This window comes from Hippocampus comes, unplaced genomic scaffold (assembly GCF_001891065.2).
Source record: "Hippocampus comes isolate QL1 unplaced genomic scaffold, H_comes_QL1_v1.1 scaffold237, whole genome shotgun sequence".
Classification (NCBI taxonomy): domain Eukaryota; kingdom Metazoa; phylum Chordata; class Actinopteri; order Syngnathiformes; family Syngnathidae; genus Hippocampus; species Hippocampus comes.
Window position 1 is genome coordinate 1,040,335 of NW_017806159.1, and position 22,674 is coordinate 1,063,008.

At 44.3% G+C, this 22,674-nt stretch overlaps 1 protein-coding gene across 1 annotated transcript in view; it reads left to right on the forward strand.

The window, feature by feature from the left end:
• LOC109531204 (FERM, RhoGEF and pleckstrin domain-containing protein 1) overlaps positions 1 to 22,674 on the forward strand; it is a 48,310-nt gene that overhangs the window by 7,814 nt on the left and 17,822 nt on the right. The window contains exons 3-9 of the mRNA XM_019895354.1: positions 20,162 to 20,266; positions 20,375 to 20,417; positions 20,541 to 20,619; positions 20,991 to 21,088; positions 21,350 to 21,464; positions 22,260 to 22,407; positions 22,475 to 22,570. Of these exons, the coding sequence (XP_019750913.1) occupies positions 20,162 to 20,266; positions 20,375 to 20,417; positions 20,541 to 20,619; positions 20,991 to 21,088; positions 21,350 to 21,464; positions 22,260 to 22,407; positions 22,475 to 22,570 (684 nt within the window). The remainder of the gene's footprint in view (positions 1 to 20,161; positions 20,267 to 20,374; positions 20,418 to 20,540; positions 20,620 to 20,990; positions 21,089 to 21,349; positions 21,465 to 22,259; positions 22,408 to 22,474; positions 22,571 to 22,674) is intronic.

The window sequence follows — 22,674 nt, forward strand, 5'->3', positions numbered from 1 at the left end:
GGGGGGTCACATACCGTCCCGTGGCCTACTTATAGCCTGCTGACTGGGAACATTCGTATGGAGATGGTCATGCCGTTCGGCCACACAGACATGAATAACAGTGGAGTAGATGAGCCGAGGAAGAATTTATTACATCAGGTCTGGATGAGGATAAAAGGTTCACAGGTTGCCAAAAGGGAAGTTTTCCTCAATGCGAGCAATGCACGCAGCAGAATTCGGTCATAAACGAGCGGGGTGGGGTGTGGAGATACTCTCTGTGAAGAAAGTGTCAAAGTTGGTGCCGCTTCAAATGTATTTAAACCTTGTTCCTGGTCTGCATGCTACTGATTGCAATTCTTGTTGTTGATTCTTCCAAGTCCTTTGCTAATATGGAAATAGACTTTTTTTTTTTTTTTTGCTTGTGCACACTTCAAACCAAACCACTCAGACTCATCGGTGTTTGCTCAAGGCGTTTTCAAAGTTGCCTGCGCAGAGTGTGATAAAAATGGGGGATGGGATGCCGAAATGCTTTGAGACGACACGTCTTGGGGAAAATGTTGGGACCTCGGATGCCGTTGAGAGCAGTAAACGCATACGACAGCTGTTGGAAACATTGAAAAAGTTACATTCTCTGTATCTGGATAATCGGTTCTACTCTGAGCTAACGTGTGCCTGACCTTTTGCTTTGCACATTGCAGCCTGAGGTTTGGTGTGTAAAGTCACCCTTCAACTCTCGGTATTTCCATGTACACGACTGCGACAATTGATTTCCTGCCGCCGCAGTCTTATTAACCCTTTCGTGCACCCTGTAACCTGATAATATGATAAACTGTCCACTGTCGTAACCGCTGTCCCTGAAAGGGTTAATGCTGTACAATGTGTCACTATTTGCTTCGGCAATTACCTCTGAAAATAACTGTAATTGCTCGGAATCCACCATGCAGCTGTTTTGCGGGAGGGTGAGGGGGTTGATAATCTCACCACTTTTTCATTCTTGCTGTCTGTTTGTATGCTGTTGATGTTATCAGAGGATAATCCATCATTATATCCTATCATACTATAATCTGTCTATAGAGCAGAGGTGTCAAACATACGGCCCGCGGGCCGGAACCTGCCCCCAAGGAGGTTCGACCAGGCCCGCAGGATAATTTTAAAGTGGAAAAAAAAATACATGACACGGAATGAATATTTTTCATAAGCTGCAATTCATGGATCATCCGGTAGGGGAACACTGTTTTGATCAGAGTAGAAGACAACATTGTTTTGATCAGAGAAGAAGACAACAGCAGTCTCACTCTGTCACTGAGACAGACCCAGCACAGCAGTAAAAGCTAGCTACCTAATTGCTAGCGAAATAGCATTAGCATCAAAGCCGTATTCCGACGCTGACTTTGTTAAATGATGCATGATGAAGGTGGCTGAACTTGTATGTCCCGAGAAGCGACAAGCTTTTGTCAACAAAGGAAATACATGATATTTTGGTTATTTATAGCTGAATATTGTATAATTTCTTGTTTTATGTTGAGAGGGAAGAAATTTCATCTGTACATACAGCACATTTGACAATAAAGTTGTATCCAATCCAATCCAATTTTAATGCTCCGGCCTACTTGACATCTACCGAGGCCGTATGTGGCCCACAATGTCAAGTGAGTTTGACACCCCTGCTATAGAGGAATGGGAGAAAAAACTGAAGATTACGTTGCCCTGTGAGGAGCACAATAAATATACTGTACATGGTGTGAAGTATACCATCTCATATATCATCTTCTGAGTCCTCTTAGTTTTAGAGTTTAGCAGTGAGAGTGCAATAGATTCTCATATCTGACTTTTATCCGGATGGTGCGGGATTAAATCAGCATAGTCATTCACAATGGCTCTTGACCAGTTACCAGTCCTTGATGTAGTCTGCCTTTGCAGCCCCCGCCTTGACTCTGATAAAATAGTATCAAATGCAGACGGATACACAGCTGTGAGCAGATTCTATCTCTGTCTCACCGAAGCTCTCCACTTCATCACTGTGCGTCGAATGCTGGAAGAGATCCACCCAATTTCCATCACCCCACAAGCTTGCTTCCGGCATGCAACTGAGCAGAGACCACCCAGGCCAGCGGAGGACTATAAAGAAAGGGCCCATATGGATTTCAGTGGGACTCTCAAGAGTGCTTATCAAGCCACCATACTGTCCCCCATTCACCGTGATGGGACGCAATTAGCGCAGTCGCAGTGTGCCTTGTTAGCAGTTGAATGGCGCGATGAGGACTTGACGACATCATGAAGGGGCTTCTTTCAAAATCGCTCCACAGTATGCTTGTCCCTTGACTGACTTGAGCTGAGTGTGTTTCTCTGCCAACTGTGGAGCCGAGACTAAAAACACGGCCAAAAACGTACACGTTAGCTTCTTTCAAGACTTTGAATTGCTGATCATTTGCTTATATGACATGGAGTTTATGTGCCTTGCGGTTTGCTGGCAACCAGTCCAGGGTGTACCCTGCTTTTCATCCAAAGCTGCTAGGACAGGTTTCAGATCAATTGTGACCCTATGGAGGACAATGAAAAACAATGTGACTGGATAAACATGTTTGTTAGTTTTCTACATAGTCTCTCTCTCTCTCTCTCTCTCTCGCTCTCTCTCTCGCTCTCTTTCATATATATGTGTGTATATATACTGTATGTGTGTGTGTGTGTGTGTTGTAGTTTTCAGTTCTGCAACTCCAAATTCTCAAGAGGAGGACCTCCCTCATCTAAGTTGCTTTATTATTTCAGACGACCAAAGGTTCACAGTAGCTCATGTTTCACTTGGTGTATTTTTAAATACGACATCTCTTGACTCGGAGGAGCGGCAGAGCTCAGATTTTGGGGGGTGGGGTTGGGGGCTGGGGGTAAATGTTTCTTTTTCCTGTCATGGAGCGGCGCGCTAAATCCTTTTAAACCCGGTCGCCATGGTGGGGATGCAGTCTGCTTCTACTCGCTTACATTGCTCAAGGCGTAGAAGTGGCACAGTGATTTAGTCACAGTGGACCTGATTTGGGAGCTGTTTTTTTTTTTAACAATGTTTCATTGGCTGTATGAGAATTTGATTGGCTGGTGCAGTTTTTGAGGAGTAGTGGGAAGCAGCCATTAACCCAACTCCCTTTTGTTGTATGATAGAGTTTTCAAAAGCCATTAGTCTTTCCTCCCCATTCTCTAATATGAGTCATCCTCTATTAACGCGATCTATTTTTTTTTTTTCAGTGCCCGAATGCAGATGGTTGGTTTCAGGTTGATTGAATCAGACAGAATGAAACGACAAGGTTGGTTTAAATCGAAGGAGATGGTGATAAACTTGGTTCCAACCGGCTGAGTGGGCCTTCCCTTTAATGAGGAGATGCAAATGAAGGAACGGTGAAAGTGTGTCGATAAATGGCCTCCTTTTTTATGATACCTCCCGTGTCAACCAACAAAATGATTGCAGCCCCATCAGGGAGACATCAAGAGAATTTGGGTACGGCAATCATGCTGGGAATTGCCACCATTAGGCATCATTTCCACATCCTTCTCTTCACTGAAGATATTTTATTATTTGTTCACACTTTGGGGAGTCTTAAAATAGATGTTTCATGCTCCTGTTCTTTTTCCCAGCAGGACAGCTCCTCGCTGCTTTTGAGCCGTTGTGTTTTTTGTTTTTCTTTTTAACACAGCCAGTAACATTCCACGAATGTCTCTCAGAGTCCCTCTGTGAGCATACAGTAGATCACAATTAAATGCAAGCAGAATCTTTGAAAGGTTATACCAAATCAGGCGGCCTGTGTGTGGGTTGCCATGGCGACAACAGCGGCGGGGTGAGGAGCGTCAGCGGAGAGCGTCTTCCACTGATATGCAAGTAACGAGTGGTGGTTGGGGGGTTGAGATATGCGTGTCGGGGTGATGGGGGGGGGGGGTTCCGGCGCATAGCCTCCTGTGTTAGCATGGGGGATACTCGGCCACACAACAATTACGGACAACATATTCCATAACGGTCGGCCTCCAGGTCTCCTCTCTGGTGGCACTTTTATTGAAGACGTTGCTGTCAGCTGTCATTGCTGCATCTATGTCCCCTGGAACGTGCGCCTGAAGTGTTATCATGTTTGTCCTCGCTCTCCACCTTGTACTGTATAATGTGTCACAATGGCAGCTCTTTATAGATGATGCATCCTGCATCAGGTTGAGAGATTGCCCGGTAAAGCTATTATCCATTGCGGTGGATTTTCATGTAAATTGTAGTAACAAAAAAAAAAGTTACCATATTTTCCGCACTAAAAGGCGCCCCTAAAAGCCTTCCATTTTCTTAAACGCTCACAGCGCGCCTTAAAAGCCGATGCCCCTTGTGTATGGTCATTACGGTAATCTGTCGACCCCCCCAAAATGGCTCCTTGCTCGAGACATGCTGACAACGCAGAGTTCAAACTACGCAGTTGAACACGGAAATAGAGCAGCGGCAAGAGAGTTCAACGTTAACGACTCAATGTTATAACTTGCTGTTGGTTACGTGAACTGTGTTGCTGCTTTATTAAATACGTTTTACTGACATCTGATCGTTCTTTTGGCGTTTCCTTGAGCGTAGCTTCATCTAGTGGATGCATTGTAGATTGTGTGTTATAATGCGGTGCGCCCAATGTATGAAAAAAAAAATATACAAAATAGGCCATTCATTGAAGGTGCGCCTCATAATTCGGTGCACCTTTTAGTGTGGAAAATACGGTAACATCGACATCATGAGCTCATGTAGTATAGCCTCCAATTGCAAGTGTGAACCTTTTGTCATGTGCCAGAGGTGGTAGAAAGAAACATGCGCCGCTGCGCTTTCAATTGCTTTCTTGAACAAACGGTAACAAAATAAACAGATCGTAAGTTCCTTCATACACGAGCTACATGGCCACAACTACAACCGAGGTCCTCAAGACGCAGCCTAGCTGGCGGTGAGGTAAGCCAGTTAACCGCCAGCTGCTAACCTGAGTTCACAACTCGGAATCTGTTTTTTATCTGATTACTCGCCTAATCAATTCTAAGACTATTTGATAGCGCCGGCCCTAAGAGTGAGCAAGTAAAAGCCACATTACAAATGCACCGACAAGGACATTCTACGACAGTATTTTTGAACCTGTCGTTTTACACAAGGCGTGGCCTCAAAACACAGTAGTCAAAATGACTTTATTTATTTTGATAATTGTCGTTTGACCTAGTTGTGTTTGGGCTGGCATGCATTTCTTCAGTGAATCCGCATTCATTGAAGGAGGTCTTGCGTCACCCTCGCACCAGCTGTTTGTCTGGACTTTACTCACATGATCCATGAGCTCATGCTTGCCTTTTTCTCATAGCTGGAAATTGACATTTTGCACTAGGAGGACCGACGGAAGGGTAGGGGGAGGGTCTTCGTGTACGAGGGTAGTTTATCCCCCCCCCGCCCCCGTGCAGCCCCTCATATCCTGGCAATATAATTTTGTCGCAGAGGGCGGGAGCCACCAAAGATGAGCAAGTGTGGGAATGAAGTGACGGCTGATGAGAATGCTAAGATGCTTGGAATGTTGGGAACCAAATTTTGTCTTTGAGGGAGGCGCGGAGATAAATGATGATATGTCATTCTCACTCAAAGAAGGGGAGAAGGTGGGCGGGTTGTGGAGTAGCTCATTTAATTAACACAAATTCGTCACCTGATATAGAAACAAATTACTGTGTCACTGATTATTACGGTATCTGCTACAAATAACTGCTGTTATCTAATAATGCACATGCTCATGGCTCCGGGCATCTGCAATGATTACAAGTGGAAATTTTTCCATTAATCACCTTCCAAAGCTCAGCTGCTCAAAACTACCATCGTAGCCTCATACTCATTCTTCCCTGCACGTTGAACACTTTATTCTTCGACACAGTATTCGATTTGTCAAGTATAAAATGACCTTTTAACGTGACATTCAAGCCTTTTTGCATTTTCATTCCTGTTGCATCCACGCCTTTGCTGCCTTGCATTTTTACACGCATTCAAACCGTGAATAAGCATCTCCCTTGTCTCTTCTATCCTATTTCTTTTGTCTTATTTTATGATTCTGTTTTTATTTTCACAAGCGGCGGCTCCTCTTGTGCACGGCCTCTAAGGGGCAGCGTAGAGCTGTGCATGCATGCAGTGAAATAACAGAAGAAGTTACAATTTTATCTCTGTTAATATAACGTGTTTTTAACAGATTGGGTATAATATGTGCCTTTCAGTCTTGTTACATTGCAAGTCTGTATATGTTCCTACAGCATTTGTGTGTTAACATTCGTTATTTAAAGGAATATCACTTCTGGAAGTGCATGCGAATTTCCCGTTAGCATGTTTATGGGGTTTTGCATACCTGTTAAGAGTAAACTCCAACCAGGGTGTTGTTAACCCGCTGATCCAATATTTCCAGCAATACGCTTTAAAAACAACAATAATGGTTTGCAGCACTGTGTAGCGTGCCAAACCTCCTTGGTATAGCGGAGGATTTAAAGAGCACCCAGGCACAAATGAAACCTTTCTTTTGAGCGTTTGTTTTGTATACTGCGCACGCTTTAGAGACGGTCTGCCGAGTATCATAAATCTCTCATGTTGTTCCTATGGAAACCATGCGTGGATGTAGCCTTTGTGGAAGGATCCTCCTGATCCAGTTGACTCTATGGCCATATGTTTACCAGGAATCCTGTGATCTCCATTGTGACAGATGCACCAAAGTGGATGCCATGACATTTCCAGCCTGTTCATGTTTTATTCGATTGAACCTTCTTCCCCTTTGAAGAATCTCTCTGATCCATTCATTAGGCTCCTCAACGAACGGTCTGCCATTAGACACGGGAGCAGCGGGGTCGTATGTGACGGGTGTGGTTGGCTCCTCCCGGCCCCAGTTGTCTGTGTGATCTTGTTCTGCTCTCGAATAAAGGGTAAAAAGCCTTCTGGGATTGGCTGTAAGCCACGGCACGGCCTCCTTTAATAAATTATGAATTTCTCATTGAGATTCAGGTCGATAATTAACAAGTCTGAACTGAACAGCGCAAGAGTATCCTGATCTTTTAGGGCCTGTTGTACCTGGTAGCACTAACTGCACCGCCCTTGTCCTTGTTTCCTCAAATATCATTAATTTTTCAACACACCTTACGTTCACTGGTTGTTAAAAGCAACAGTAAGGTCTACGGCTGTGCACAAATAGGTGGTTACGTCTCACTATGTGTGACGTACGATATGTATCTGGGTAGTCCACATGCGTCTTGTGAAAGTACGCTGCCTTCGAGCGGGACATCCGGAAGTGTTTGCGCGTGTATGGGAATATTTAGCTGGCTAATGAGCATTGAATTAAACTGATAGGTAGTCATTCAATAAAGTCTATTTCGACACTGTATCATTGCCTGTGTCGTTACTTTGTCGTTGACCTCTCACACCGTCATAGCTAGCTTAGCAATAGCTAGGATGACGTAGGTACGAGGCAATGAGGATCGATTTACCGGCCCAAAAATGTGCAAAATTTCACCCCGGGTTCTACCAATGGCCAGGTAACAGCAAGGAATCCTGGTGGGCGATGTAAGCCATTTTAAACTAGAAAGGAAAAATATTTAATCAGTAGAAGTGGCAACCTCAATGCGCCAATGTACCCTCTGATTAAATAGAAGTGAATATAAGATAAGAAAACCATATGACGCTTTGTAAAGTGGTTTGGGCATAATGTCATGTATAAATAGCACTGTCCAATAAGTAGCCTCCATTTACCATTTTGATAAGTAAAAAAAGGCACATGTCAAAATGCGAATGCTACAGTGCGTGTGACTTTCAGCTATAGTACACTTTATAAAAGCAGTTTCTTTATATTTCTTTATGTTCTTAGGTGTATTTTTCTTATTTACAGTCAAATTGTTCTTATTTAGAACATTTCTAGGGGGTGCTCATGACAAAATTGCTTTGACGTGCTGGACAAGTACCTTGAGTTGTAAGCTTGGTCATACAACAAGTTACTCGTAAGTCAAGGCACCGTAGTATTTTACACCTGATGGGGGGGGGTCACTTTTGTGTGTGACAAAGCACTCTAAAAATATTATAGGTGTTCTGGCTGGGCCACCAACCGTGATCCTGGGTTGCCATGTAATGACACGATTTGCACTTCTCCTTATTACAAGCCAGTGTAATCCACCCAAGCTGTTATTTTAAGGTCATGCAAGAATGATGACACATTGTTTCTTTATGCAGCAATCAAAACTGTCACGCTGTCAGTCAGCAGGATTTCCCAAATGTATTTGATTGACATATATCAGAAATTCTTTCATTTCCTTCCCTGTACACCTGAGTCCTGCCGTGGACTTAGTTATAATTGAATCCAGCGCTCTCTTGGGAAAACGGAGGCGACATGCGAGTGGGAAGGTGGATGAAGAAAATTTCAAGGCGGAAAGGCGTCCACACACAAGAGTGATTCTTTTCCTCTGTGTGACGAATAAAGCAAACCCGGTAGCTGCAGCTGCGGTATTAAAGTGCGAACTGTTGTGTAATGCACCTCAGAGAATAGTCAAGCAGTGGATTCTTCTGTCCTGCAAGACTGCAGCTAAGCTCAGGTTCTCTCGACTCTTTACTTTTTTTTTTTTTTGGTCAATCAAACCCCTTTGGCTTTTTTTAAGCCTCCCTCATCAAACTGTTGAAGCGCTCTCTGGCGTGAGGAAGTCCAGCTCCAAGTATCAAAGCGCGGTCATCAGGGGGCACCCGGGCAATGATCCTTAATAGATCTTAGTGGATTTGTCCTCAGGGAGTGTCTTGTCTGACACTCTCTGCTCACTAATCAGCACCTTATTCAGCAGTAGTTGTATGAAAAAAAAAGATTACATTACTAAGCAGGTGATTAGATTGTCCAGATGTACCCCCAAATTGTGGCCAGTGAGTGTAATCTTTCTGCTGTGTGTAGTTTGTAGACATAGATTTGTATTTTTACAAGTCATTTAGCATTCACTTGACAGAAATTCAAAGTTGAGCAGACAGAGTGTGGTCCTGAATGTAGAAGCTTGTAACGCTATGTCACATGCATTCGATTAGTTAAACCATACTCAAGTGACTACAACATAAGTGTGGTGATGATACTGCAAAATGTAATGTGAACCATACGCCTGCAATTAAGAAGAAAACGTTGTTTGGGGTTTTTTTTTTGGAGGGGTGGGTTGGGCGCTCCACTTTCTGGGGAGTTTGTGTCGAGCTGGAATAATGTCTGAATTGTTATGAAAAATTGAATTGCGACCCCCACCCCCATAATACAATTTTCATGTGTGATGATATCCCAGCATATTAATGTATTACAATAAACACAATTGAAAATTTAAAAAAAAATGTATTATGCATACACTTTTTGTCAATATTTGGTCTATTAATTCATATGAAGGACAGTTTATTGACTTCAATTAGAGTTGTCAACTTACTAAACACTCAACACACGACAGCACTATACTTTGACTCGCAGTCTTATTTTAAGCGTTCCCTCTGACCACTTCCACCAAACAAGTGTGGCATAAGGTCATAAATCTGATTCCAAACACAAAATACAAACAAAATCGGTGGCTTTATCACTTGAAATTTTTTGATGTAAACGTGGACGGTTCACCTGTTTTTCCAATGCTAAGCCATGATTGGTCATTACCTGAGCCCTCAACAACTGTGATGTCATTTTCAGTCAACAGCAAGTGGCAAAATGGCCGCCCCTGAGATACACAAAAACTGCTTCACTCGTATACCTTAAATATGAATCAGGTTGCCGTGTTTAGACCCGTGGGGCGGCATGGAACATATTATTGTCAAGAAAATGTCGGGTTTGACTTCCTCTTTAATCACTGCTGACCATTTTCATATTTGTGAAGGCGGAATTTTTGTACAGCCCTTTTATTGGGTCTCTTGCGGGTGTGGTGAAGTCAGGGCACAAAGGAAGCAGTCATTTAGCTATGAATTATTTACAGGACTGATTTGACTGTTGTGGATGCGCAGCGCACCTTGATGGCTCCGTGGGGACGGATCACGATGGCCGGTGGTTATTTAAGATCATACATTTACACGGCTTTAAGTTTCCCCTTGAAGCAGTCCCTAAAATGCTCTTTCAAATGCATTTTTACTGGCGATTGGCATAATAATCGATTGTTTGGTTGAATGTATGGAGTTGATTAATTGGATTTTGAAGCAATTAAGATGCGAGTGAGTGACCTAAGAACAAAATTGTGACGTCAGCTACCTTGAGCTTTGATGGCAACTTTCCTGTGCAGCGTCAATTTGCTCAGTACAAATTGGGACAAAAAATTTAGAGTTAATAACATTCAGTGAGAGATTCTCTCGTTTCGGTAAATGTAATTAAATCCCAATCCAATCAGATCAAAATATGAATGCGTAAAAATGTAATGCAAGAGAAATTGGTGCAAGTGGCCTCCTGTTTATCTTTTCGAGTGAAATGCAGCCAACCTTTAGACTCTAAAGGTAGACTCAGCTGCTGGCTCACGGACAGCTAGTAGAAAAAAATAACGTGGTCCAGTTTAGATTTTTCTGTCAGAGCTGTACCAAATTACCACATAAAACATATCAAGTCAGCGACAGGATGTGTAGCTGCCTCACGCTTTAGCCACTAGTTTACTCCATTAAAAAAATAAAATAAATTAAAAAATGATACCACAGGGCATCCATGCTGCATACTGTGACGTTACCTAGGAAACCTGGTTTAAAAGCGATCCGGCGTCACAAGACTAAAATCCATTTGCGGCCAAAGCAAAGCACTTCAAGTTGCACTTCTTCAAAGCTCTTACAAGCAGAGGCACTTGTAGCCCCGCTTCATCTATTGTTGATATGTTGTTGAATTAGTCAGGAGGATTGCTTCTTCCCGAGAGTAAGCCCAAACCTCAACACGGCCAAGCATGCATCCAATACGTCTGGCGTGCGTGCTTGGTAGCGCTATCGCAGCGCAGCTAGTCGGCTTAACCTCTCAGCCAGTGATTTGGGATGTGGCGGAGAATACTCAAAATAGGATGTGGTCTTAGCATCCTTTGTAGTTTATCCTCCAAAATCCATGCATGTGGTCGCAGTAATTGCATCATTATGTCACGCAGGGACAGAAATTGCACCCAACACCCAAGAATGATACGACAGAGGCATGATACTCAGACGAATATTAGGTAAACTTCCGCATATTTCCTGCTCCTCCAAATGAGTTCAAATTTGTTCCCCCTCATTTATTAGCAGCCGCAATTCTTTCAATGTTACCATGGTGACAGCCGTGTCTTGCTGTTTCACTGAAGGAACGGTGTCGTCAACGGGTCTTAAATCCTTCCAGGAAGTGGCGGCCTACGGACGCGGAGCAACAGCTGCCGGCCTTACTTTTGCCGTTCTTTGTCCACGCACAATTTCCCGTCGAGCCCGGTGTAATGTGAAGGCTTGTCACTTCCGTGGAAAATGAGCCTCATTCTGTCAGCACACGGTGGCCTCAGCCCATATTTTCCTCATTGCGGGTCTTTTAACGACTAGTACTCTTCGTGTCAGTTGTGATTTACACTGAAAAATTAGACCACATCGTCAGTTTTCCCAGTTGTGTGATTTCATTCAGCAGATGTGGCAAAAGCCATTGTCCAAAAGTTTATGATTTACAGATGATAACTGCTTCTGTAAGCCCTCCATGAGGCTGACACATGTGCTCTCCGCACATTTTCATTCCCTGTCTACACCTAGCCAACAGTGTTGCCAGGCAACAAGGCTGCCATTAGCCTGCTCATTGTTTCTTCTTGAGATCTTACTTACTTTGGCAATTCGTTATAGGGTTTGAGCAATTATAAGGGCAACTCAAATCATTTATTTGCTCGGCTTTGGGCAGCATGGCGACCTATTGGTTAGCATACCACTAGTCTCTGTCTATGTTCTCCCTGTGCTAGCATAGCCATAGTTCAAAAACATGTCCTTTAGGGCTGCATATTGGTGGAAAAAAATATAGAAAGATATCGAATTGGAAACTTTCAATGTTGAATGTTGGAATTAACAAAGGGAAATCTAACGGAAAGGTATCTTGGTAGTGAAATGAACTCACTTCACGAGCAGCAGATTGGCAGATAGCGAACACTTCTTCAGTAAAGAGGCTTCAAACCATTTATGGCCACTCTTCGTCGAAGTTACTCCCAAATGAAACATAAAAGAACGGAATTACACTATGTTTTTCAAACAACCACACACAGTAGCTTTGACCTCATGGCAATCGGTTTAGCTTAATGCTAACAAATACGTCCAAATGTCATAGTTGCTGTAACAGAGGACGAGTGTGTATTTGGAAGTTTTTGGTTTAAAATTTTTGCCAATGGAAAAATGGATCACACTGAACTGAAGCAAACTGCTCGGCTTTGTAAAAACAAGGTGTATGAAATCAGCACCATGATTGACAGATGATCACTTCCCAGTGCAGCTTTTGAATTAAATATGTGACCGCCGTCTTATCCTGTTTATATGAACTTCAAATTTCATTGGCTCGTATTGTATTGTTGATCTTGTCCTTTTACAATATTCTGTCAAGGGAACCTCTAGCATGCCTCCAATCAGTTACAGTAACTGTATGTGCATCACAGGGCAGAGGGCCTCTGGATTTGCCACTCTGGAAGGCTAAGTCGTTTAAGGCTAATCTCGAGGAGGCCAATTGATTGGCCTCTCCCGGAGAGCAGCATGTGCCGCTGTCATTATTTATTACTGGTGGAGATTAAGGTTAAAAGCTGGAACATGCAGCAGGGCAAGGAGCGACAGACGATCCTTTCTTCGAATTCCGACAGGGCCGGCCATCCCCTGTGTTGAAAAAGACGGACATAACCAGTTAGCGCCAAAACATCTGATGGTGCGTGGAACCTTACGAAGCGGACTTGTCTTCATTCCGTAACTCAAAATTAACGTGAATTTACACTTGGTAGAACGCGGAGACCCACCAAGGTTAGCATATGTGCCATCTTTTTTTTTTTTCCATCAGCCACATACATTGATTATTTTTTTCCTTTTTATTTCTCTCAAAATGATGCTGAAGTGTTTGAAGGTCAGGCAGGTTTTGAGGGATAAAACTTGAGTGTGTGGCTATTAGTTAAAACTTTCATGGCTCCCCTTTGTCCCGACTTTGAAAAGCTTGACGCTCCTTTCCACTCAATTAATTTTGTGATTAGCCCGCTGATTGCCATTACGCTCACCCTTTTATTTTTCATCTGTATTCCAAACTTTAACCTCAGTCGCGGTTCTCATCAAATCTGTTTGATTTCTAGAAAGATTTTGAATCAACGGTTTCATCCAGGCATGGTCCTTTGAATGTATTTTACCGTGGAGAAAATGAATGATCAATGAATTGATTCTTTATTATTTAAATTAGATTTGAACAGGGAGGGAGAACGTCTTGGAATGTTCTGAACTCCTGAACAGAATAATGCTACTCAAAAGAACTGTCATAGCTTGGTTTGCCATAGCCATTTGCTGCATGTTGTCCTTCTTTAGATAGAAAAATCGAGATTGCAATCCTACTCTCACATGTGCGCTGAATTGTCTGTGTCCGTTCTTGATCTAAAAAATTAGGGAAACCCCGCTAATGCCACGTGTGTGTGTGTGTGTGTGTGTTTAACACATTTCATGAGTTTCACAGATTGCCTTTATTTACTCTTGCTTGATGTGAAGAGAAGCATCCACCCTGTGATAATCCCTCACAGGGATGGGCTTTGCCGCGGCGACCAAGCAGCAGGGGGTCCAGGATTTGCCGCATTCTGAAAAGGATTCCGGCAGATGAAAGAGAGAGGCCTTGGTCATTCCAGCTGCCTTCAAACCTCCTCCTGCCCTCTTGCTTACTCTAATGAGTGAGGCACAGTTAACCTCAGCCACGGAAACATTTAGTGCCGTGTCACATTAGTGCACGTTTCAGATAATACAACAACTTTTTTTTTGGGGGGGGGGGGGGGTTGCATGGTGCCTCCCTTTTCCTTTCTGCTCGAGCAGCCATTCAGTAAGTAAATATGCACACCCCAATTGTTAGATCTCCCTGATCTATGACGCTCTTGCGAACAGCAGGAGGTCCCTCTCCAAAACTCTGGAATATTATTCAAGCTTCACGGATACTACGAGATGCTCACTTAATGATTATTCATCAAGCAAAATCGGTATTTTTGTAACAGTGTAACGCTCTTAGAAAAATACTCTCGTTGTTTGAGGATGGTGGCGCAAGCCCCCTATTGGGACTTTATTTTCACGGTTGTCCTCCCGGGACCTTAAAGTAGGAATCCTGTGACGCGATGATTCTTGGCAGCTGTGACAACCCAGTTGCCACTATTTCCTAAATATTTTTCTTGCGCAGCTCGGGGAGAGGAAAACCCAGAGGTTTTCCAAGCAATGTCCTCATTTGGATGCTATCCCATCGGCCCACATTCGCTTTCCTATTAGGATAAGAACCGTAAAGCTGTTGATGTGGAGAGCGCACGCCACATGTGTGACGGCGCTTCCATACGTGCGTGATTCCCAGCGAGTTTGCAACCCTCCATTCTCTGCCTGTCAGCTTGCAGCTTGTAGTCGAGCCACCCCGGGAACCTCGGCCGTGCATGACCTGAATCACAATGAGCGCTCAATGCTACTGACCTCTCTGTCCTACCCCTCCCTCCCAGTGTGAGTATACCTAGGCTCGCACATCCATTCATACAGTTGACGCCACTGCACAGCGATGCCGCTTATACGATACGGTAAATAACTTGGGCGACCGCTGAACCTATGGGAAACGCCGCCGGGAAGTTAGTGTCGTCCTCACATATGTTTCCTATAAAAGCACTACAGTGTGGGAATGAATCTTCCGGCTACTGGAAGCACTTCTGTAATCTCAGTTCAACCCCGAGAGTGCAAACACCACGGTTCACTTCTAGAGTTCAATCGCAACCAGATTCGTGTGCGCCACCGGCGGCGACGCCTGCGTTTCCCCCGCCCCGAGGGCAATCGGCATTCTAGGCAATAGTTTTCCTCCTGCCGCATCCTCGCCAATGCACGTCCTTGCCATTACATCGCTGTCATCCTTGACTTTCAGCCTCTTATGATGCTCCTCACGGGTCGAAGCCTCCCGCCGTGTGACGGCCGCTGCGCTATTCCACCAGTGAAGAACCAAGCCAGAGAGGCCGCCAAATGCTTGCAAACACGACGTTTAAATCCAGTTTTTAAATCCCAGCCAATACTGTGTCCAACAATGGCTAAGCAGCTGGCTCAAATGCCATCATTTACTCCTCCAGTGCCGTGTGACAAGCTTCTCTTTGTTCCCCCTGAAGCCTACAGGCATTGGCAGCGTGTTTACCACCACTGCCACACACATCCTTTTCGTATTGGGGGGCGGGTGGCTTAGCCCTGCCAAGGCTGGCACATCATGGGTGAAGTGGACCATACCAACATATCTCCTGAAGGGGAAAAGCAGCAGGAAATACAGTGTGATATACCTGACCTTTTGTGGCTGATATTAGCCGGAAGGAGCTCACTCAAGGTGGGGGTGTTTGGATGATTTTTTATTTTTTTTTTTTTGTCTTGTTGTTTGCCCTGCAGTGAAAGCCCAAGTGGGCGTGTGTGTTCAGACATTGCTGTCATCTTTGTTTAGACATCCTCTGTCAACACGGGAGAGGGCATGCGGAGGTCAGTGTAGTGGTGCGAGCATGATTTCGAGTGGTGATACACATGTAAACAGAAACGGCACCCTTATGGCAAAACCTAATGAGCCCTGACACCCATTAGATCCCGCCCACCCTTCACAGAATAAAGATGTGGAAGCTAACTTTGGGTGGTCAGTACAGTGGACGCCCGCTATTCTCGGGGAATAGGGTAGGGGCCAGGTCGGTCTGCCATCATAGAGGCTATATTGAAAAACATAAACAACACATTATCTTAAATCGTTGGTTCTCAACTGTTGTCACACGGGGAGCAAGAATTCTTTGATTGATACCAAATTCTTTGATTTGGTACGGCAGACTTTCTCCTTTAATCAAACCCCAAATGAAGTCACAGGGTGTGTCGAGTCTCCTGGCCGGCCACTCATACAGACCATGACGACCCACATTCACCTTGTGGAGGAGTGAGCATTGTGGAGGAGCCCTGTCTTGCACGCAAATCAAATTTTCAACATTGTCCCAAGCACTGATAACGGGACAGATTTCATCTCGCCACGATGGTGGCAAGGTGCCTTTCATCATGAATGAATGGCCCCTACAATCTTGTCCAAAGTCATACGCCAGCACCCCTAATGTGAGCACGGCCACCGTCGTACACGAGTGACGCAGCCTTACTTTGTCAAATGTTGCAGTGTGGAGTGTTTGCACGGTGTCTCCCAAATCCAACAGCTGCATTTAATCAGCCCCCCCATTTTTAATCGTCCCACAGCAACACGCATCCCAGCTCGGATACTGCTTTATTTTCTAGTGACAGCAGATTTACAAGGCAGGAAATGAGAGTGCTTCAGTCTGACAAAAGCACCATTGAACTTTGATTGTTTTCACCTCTTGTGCTTTGTGTTCCGACATTGATATTTTAAGTTGTGCAAAATGAAAGTGGAACGTCAATGACTGCACACAAGGAGCATATGCTTTCTGCCGCCCCCCCAGCATTCCTGATGGCTAAATGTGATTCCCTGACTAGACTTGTTTGCGGCAGACTGTGCATCTGGTACTTGGGCCTCCAGTGAGGATATACCTGACTTAATCCATCTTAACTGTCACGTCACATTTACAGAAACCGTCACATTTATAGAAACCCGAAATAAAAACACAATATAACTACTCGCAACTGTGCTATGTAAACAGAAAAGGTACCTTGATGTCAAAAGCGAAGGAGCCTCGTCTATAATGCAATTCGAAAACAATATTTATCTCATGACACAATAAAAGCAGGGTGGTCCAGTGGTTAGCGCGTCGACCTCACAGTGCAGAGGTGCAGGGTTCGATTCCGACTCCGGCCTTCCTGTGTGGAGGTTGCTTGTTCTCCCCAGGCCTGCGTGGGTTTTCTCCGGGTTCTCCGGTTTCCTCCCACATTCCAAAAACATGCATGGCAGGCTGATTGAACACTCTAAATTGTCTCTAGGTGTGAGTGTGAGCGCGGGTGGTTGTTCGTATCTGTGTGCCCTGCGATTGGCTGGCAACCGGTTCAGGGTGTCCCCTGCCTACTGCCCGAAGACAGCTGGGATAGGCTCCAGTATCCCCGCGTGACCCTTGTGAGGATAAAGCGGTTCAGAAAATGGACGGATGGACAATAAAAGCAGGTATTGAAATAAGATCATATTAATGTGTGCATCACACTGCAGCTGTGTTTTGCGATTCGAAATTGGTTTGAACCCGTTTTCCTCAACCAACCTATCTGAGGATGGGAAAACCGCTGAGGTCATTCAGGGTCAACTTGCTGGCCTCGGCTGACCTTGTGAGGATGAATTGACATTGGTTCAAGAAATACTCCCCTTGCTAATATAGTTTAAGTTGATGTTAGCCAGCACTACTGATCCTGAAGGCCCCCCGTGCACATTACATTATGTCGTGCTCGTGATAGTGTTGAAGACGTCAAAGAAGGCCTGGCTGACAGTAAGTCATGGGAATCGATTTCCACCACAGACCGTGTCAAACAAGCCCGGTTGGTTGGAGAAATAGCCGCCTACAAGTACTGACGAGTGCCCGTGTGGCACACCTGCAAGCACCGAGACCGCAAACATTCTCTGGCATCGTGACAGTGAGTGATGGCGAGTGGTTGGCCCAGTGATTGCAGCACACGGGCCTACTTGCCAGCCGCTTCTTTGACGTCTGCGAGTCACAGCGCTCAATGTCATTGTGTTCTACTTTCACAAGTCTTTTTTTTTTTTTCTTTTCTCAGACATGTAATTATTTCCTGAAGGCTTTTCTACACACATTGTTTGTAGCAGTTGGTCAGGTAGCAGAGCAGATTTCTGCCAAGAGACTGTTTCGGTTATATTCCGCCTGTCCTTATCATCGGCTGGTGGCAGCTGGTTGTCTGCACAGGTTGTCCTTGACTCTGCAGAGCGATAGGAGGGCAACAGTGGAGAGAGTCTCTTCCTATTCAGAGTTGCACATAAAGTTAAGCGCAGACTTCATTTTTAAGTTCTGTCAAAGGCTTTGTGCTTTTTTTTCCCCCACCTCGGCCACATACAGATTTATTTTAGGACAGACTAGTTCGCCAGTATGAATTGCCTGGTACCTCAACTGCTTATTTGTATATACAATTTACAGGAGGTCATATTATACTGTATCTAATATTACTGCCAATCTGCGCTATTTGCGGGGGATAGGGACTGAGCCCTGCCACAAAACGCAAACGATTAACGCCCTCGGGAAAATCCAAATCATTGCGTGTAAACTGTAAATATACCACAAATTATGATCCCAGAAGTTTAATATGATTGCAAACTAATTTTACAACATCAGCATTGAAAATGATTGACAGATTGTCATATTCTATTGCTCATGCAGCTGAAGTAATACAGAGTCCCGATGTGCTAACGTCACTTTGCTTGTATGGGACGTCTGTAGTAATGAAGAATATTTTGAATGCCTGTTTTTTTTTTTGTTTGTTTGTTTATGGCAGTGTCAAATCAAGCCTTCCCAAATCATTCGAAGTCTGCGTGATGTACGCAGGCCTACATCTTGTTCTTCAGATCCCAATCTAGTTGAGGATGACTCAACAAAGTCCCCACGCTGTTTGCAGCCAAGTGGTGTGCTTCCGTTTTGTCGGTTGCCTTCAAGACATGATTAATCCACACTCCCAAAAAAATCATCTGTTTTCAACGCAGCATGCCCTCTATGTTTGTACACCCTGTTATCGACTGGGCGTGGAGAGGTTTGTGAAGGGAGGAACGTGGGGGGGATTGTTAGGGGAAGATTATAGATTCGGATGTGGAAGTGTAGCCTATGACACTCAGCTGATGGTGCGCTAGTTTTAATTGATGGAGCATTAAAAGGAAAAGAGCAGAACACCCTCAAGACATCAGACTCGGTTCAGCTCAACTGCCTGTTTTAAGGTGTCAAATTAGAGGAGACTCTACTTCCTGGAAACATTCCCTCACACAAAAGTAAACCATTAACCGAGTCTGGGCGCTGTGGTGCACTCTGTGCTTGTGCAAACCAGTCATGAGTTAGCAGCCAGCGTGCGGCAATCTAAAATGCTGCCGTTGTCTTCCAGAAGACGTCTCGCTGCCATTGAAGTGTTACTGTCATGTTTCCTGTGTTTGTGCGCCACCACAGTGGAAGCGACCGCATAGAAAGTTTGCAATAAAACTATAGGTCAGTCGTGTCGCAATAGGCAGGGAAGTTGGCTTTGTAGCGGTGCCTTTGTGACTGGGGTGGAGTGCATGGAGGAGTTTAGACTTGTTCTCTGCTCGGTGTCATTAACCTCCGGGGGTTTGACTTGTCCCCAAAGTGGAATTTTTCTCTGTTTCTTGGTGTTCCTTTTGTATTGTTGTTTTACAGCACGGCACTTAAAGTCCAGTTGTTTGCTATTAACAGCGTTGGATCAGCTATTTGGAAAATGTAGTTGGCTAAGGTACAAGATAAGTATTCTACTCAAAATTTGGCTGAACTACACTGAAGGATGATGATGTTTTTTTGTCAAATGTGGACTTGTGAAGCCCTTTGAGACTCTTTTGTGATCGAGGGCTACTATGTACAGTGAATAAACTTGACTTGAAGCTACCCACCAGAGACATGTATTTTGCTAAATTACAACAAAATGACAAATTCCTGTATATATGAACTACATCAAAAGGGACTCCAAGTTGATGTAGTCTCTTCAAAACAAAACAAAAATGTTCCATTTTGTAATTGTGTGCTTCGGGTGTGAACACTCAAAACAAATTTGATTCCATAGCAGCCAAAAACATGTTGCTCACTGGTGCTAGCTAGCGTTAGCTGTTGAGCTGAGGCCTCAAGAAATAGCATTTTTTTAAGGTATAGCCGTGGGGACTGACAGTCCATATACTCCTCACAATTTTGCTGACAAAGTCAAGAACAGGCTGTAACTTGAGGACACAGAAAGGGTAAATGTAGCTTCTGTGAACACCACCAAGCTTATCTCCGTGTGGTTACGAAAGAGCACCGGTTATTTAAATATCAGGTTAAAATGTCATCATGTCATTGGCTCTAACGCTACTCTTCATATCCATCATGTGTGTGTGGGGTTTTTTTTCTGTTCTGTCCACAGGTCAAAGCTTCAGGCAAGGTGCTATTCGACCTGGTGTGCAGGCACATGAATCTCATCGAGGGCGATTACTTTGGCTTGGAGTATCAGAGCCATCAAAAGATGATGGTGAGCGAGAAGGACAACTTAAGTGAACTGGATAACTGGAACGTTTTAACAAGCCAGGAATTCTCTCTCTATCAGAACAATAACATGGTGATGTTATCTTCTCCATAGGTTTGGTTGGATCCTATCAAGCCTATTATCAAGCAGCTGAGACGTGAGTGTTTTTCTTTTTTTTTTTTTTTTTTTTGCGGTGTTCCCATATGGAGGTTTTCATCAAGGTGCAAATCTGACACGGTCCTGGCAATTTCTATTTTGATACCTCATATGTTCCTAACAGGACCGAAGCACACAGTGTTGAGGTTTGCTGTGAAATATTTTCCTCCAGACCATGCCCAGCTGCTGGAAGAGCTGACTCGGTGAGTTTCTTTCCACAATATTAATACTATCTTCGGCTCATTAAGTAGGCTCCACTTTGAACAATGACAAGTTTAAAGATATGCGAGCTGGATGTCCAGTGAAAGTTTCAACGGTGAACGCATCGCAGGTTGCACAATTTGCAGTTGCACCCATTTTTGGGGTGAAAAATAAGAGTTGCAAAACACTTGGCACTCACAGAGTGACTGAAGAATTTACTTCTATGGATGTTTTTTTTTGGCTCCTTCTCCAAGGATGCACAGCACAGTAATCCAAAACTTTATTGTACAGTGGAATAGGGCGGTTCTCTGATACTCAAAATCACCTGAAAAACATCCAAAATGGAACCATCTAGCGCTATGTTCTTTTCCAGGTACTTGTTTGCCCTCCAAATCAAACAGGACCTTTCCAGTGGCCATCTGACGTGCAATGACACCAGTGCTGCGTTGATGGTGTCCCACATTATGCAGTGTGAGTGCTATAGGGTTCCTTTTTAAAAAAAATTTTTGTTTTCAGTCCAAAAATAAGTGGACAAAGTGTGTCATCGATTTATGTCTCACAATCATCTGATTTCTATTTTCGCATTTTAGCATTCTCGACATCTGCGCCATTCTGCATGTTACTTTCTCAGAAACCTGACATTTGTTTGCTGCAGCGTATTTTTCATGACTTTTTTTTTTCCATTGTTTCTACTGCTCTTTTCACTTAAGCTTGTTGTTTCTTACTTTGCAGCTGAGATTGGAGACTTTGACGAGGGCCAGTGCCGGTCACACCTCCTCAATAATAAGTACATCCCCGATCAGATGCCCTTGATTGACAAGATCATGGAGTTCCACTCGATGAATGTGTAAGCACGGTGTGCTGTCCTGTTTATTTTTAAGTCAGTTGCAAAACACAGATCCAATCACTTAAGTTATTCTCTCTGATTTTTATTTCAAAAGATATCATTTGACTTCAATACTAAATGCTTTGTGTAAAAGGGAATGGCTGACTTGCACACGAAAATATTGCACTACTTGGTCACGCAGCAGAGGATATTCCCTTCAGTCTAGCGTCCGCGCATGGATTTGCATTCGTCTGCTGCTTAATGAAAATCTCTTCACACACCAAATAATTCACAGTCGTCCTCAGCCCGCTTCAGATTTTTAGGGTCAATTCTGGGTTGTTGAGTGAAGTCAAGAGTCCTTTTTCCACCGGGTTTGAATTCAAGCCAGAAGCATCTCCTCAAACTGATGGACTCGCTGCGAGTGAATGGATGCTCATCAAAAGGAGCTCCTTTTTAATGTACCGGTACTCTTTTCTCTCACTTGCTTCCCCCCCTCCCCCTCCTCCCCCCGTCCCCCCGGAGGCGTCGTTGATAACTAAAGCCGCCGTTCTCGTAGCGGTGGTGCCACGTGAAGATAAGCCGCTCATTAATCACCGAATGCAAGCGGAACGAACGCTTCCTTGCTGATAAGAATTCCGAAAAGTTGCTTCTTCCTTTCACGACAACTTTTCGCAAAATTGCGCATAAACACAGTTGCCCCCGCCTGCCTTCACACAATTGTGCTTATGATTGATGGATGGCACGCTGAAATGTAATTGTCTTACTGTATTTGCAAGTACCGCACACAACTCTTCTGTTGGATTTTTGTGTCGTTAGAGGTCAGACACCGGCCGAATCCGACTTCCAATTGCTGGAAGTGGCGCGCCGCCTGGAGATGTACGGGATTCGTCTCCACCCAGCCAAAGACCGCGAGGGCTCGCGTTTAAGCCTTGCCGTGGCGCACACGGGCGTGCTGGTCTTTCAGGTGGGCTTCACCAAAAATTGGCCGTCATTTCGATCCCGCGCTCACTTGATTGTGTTCATCTCCGTAGGGACACACAAAGATAAACTCTTTCAACTGGTCTAAAATACGGAAACTGAGCTTCAAGAGGAAACGTTTCCTCATCAAGCTGAGGGCTGATGGGAATGTAAGTTTATTCCCTGAAAGAGATTGTCTCAGAAAAGGCCAAATGTCGCAAATCTTTGAGTGTGTGTGTGTGTGTGTGTGTGTGTGTGTGTGTGTGTGTGTGTG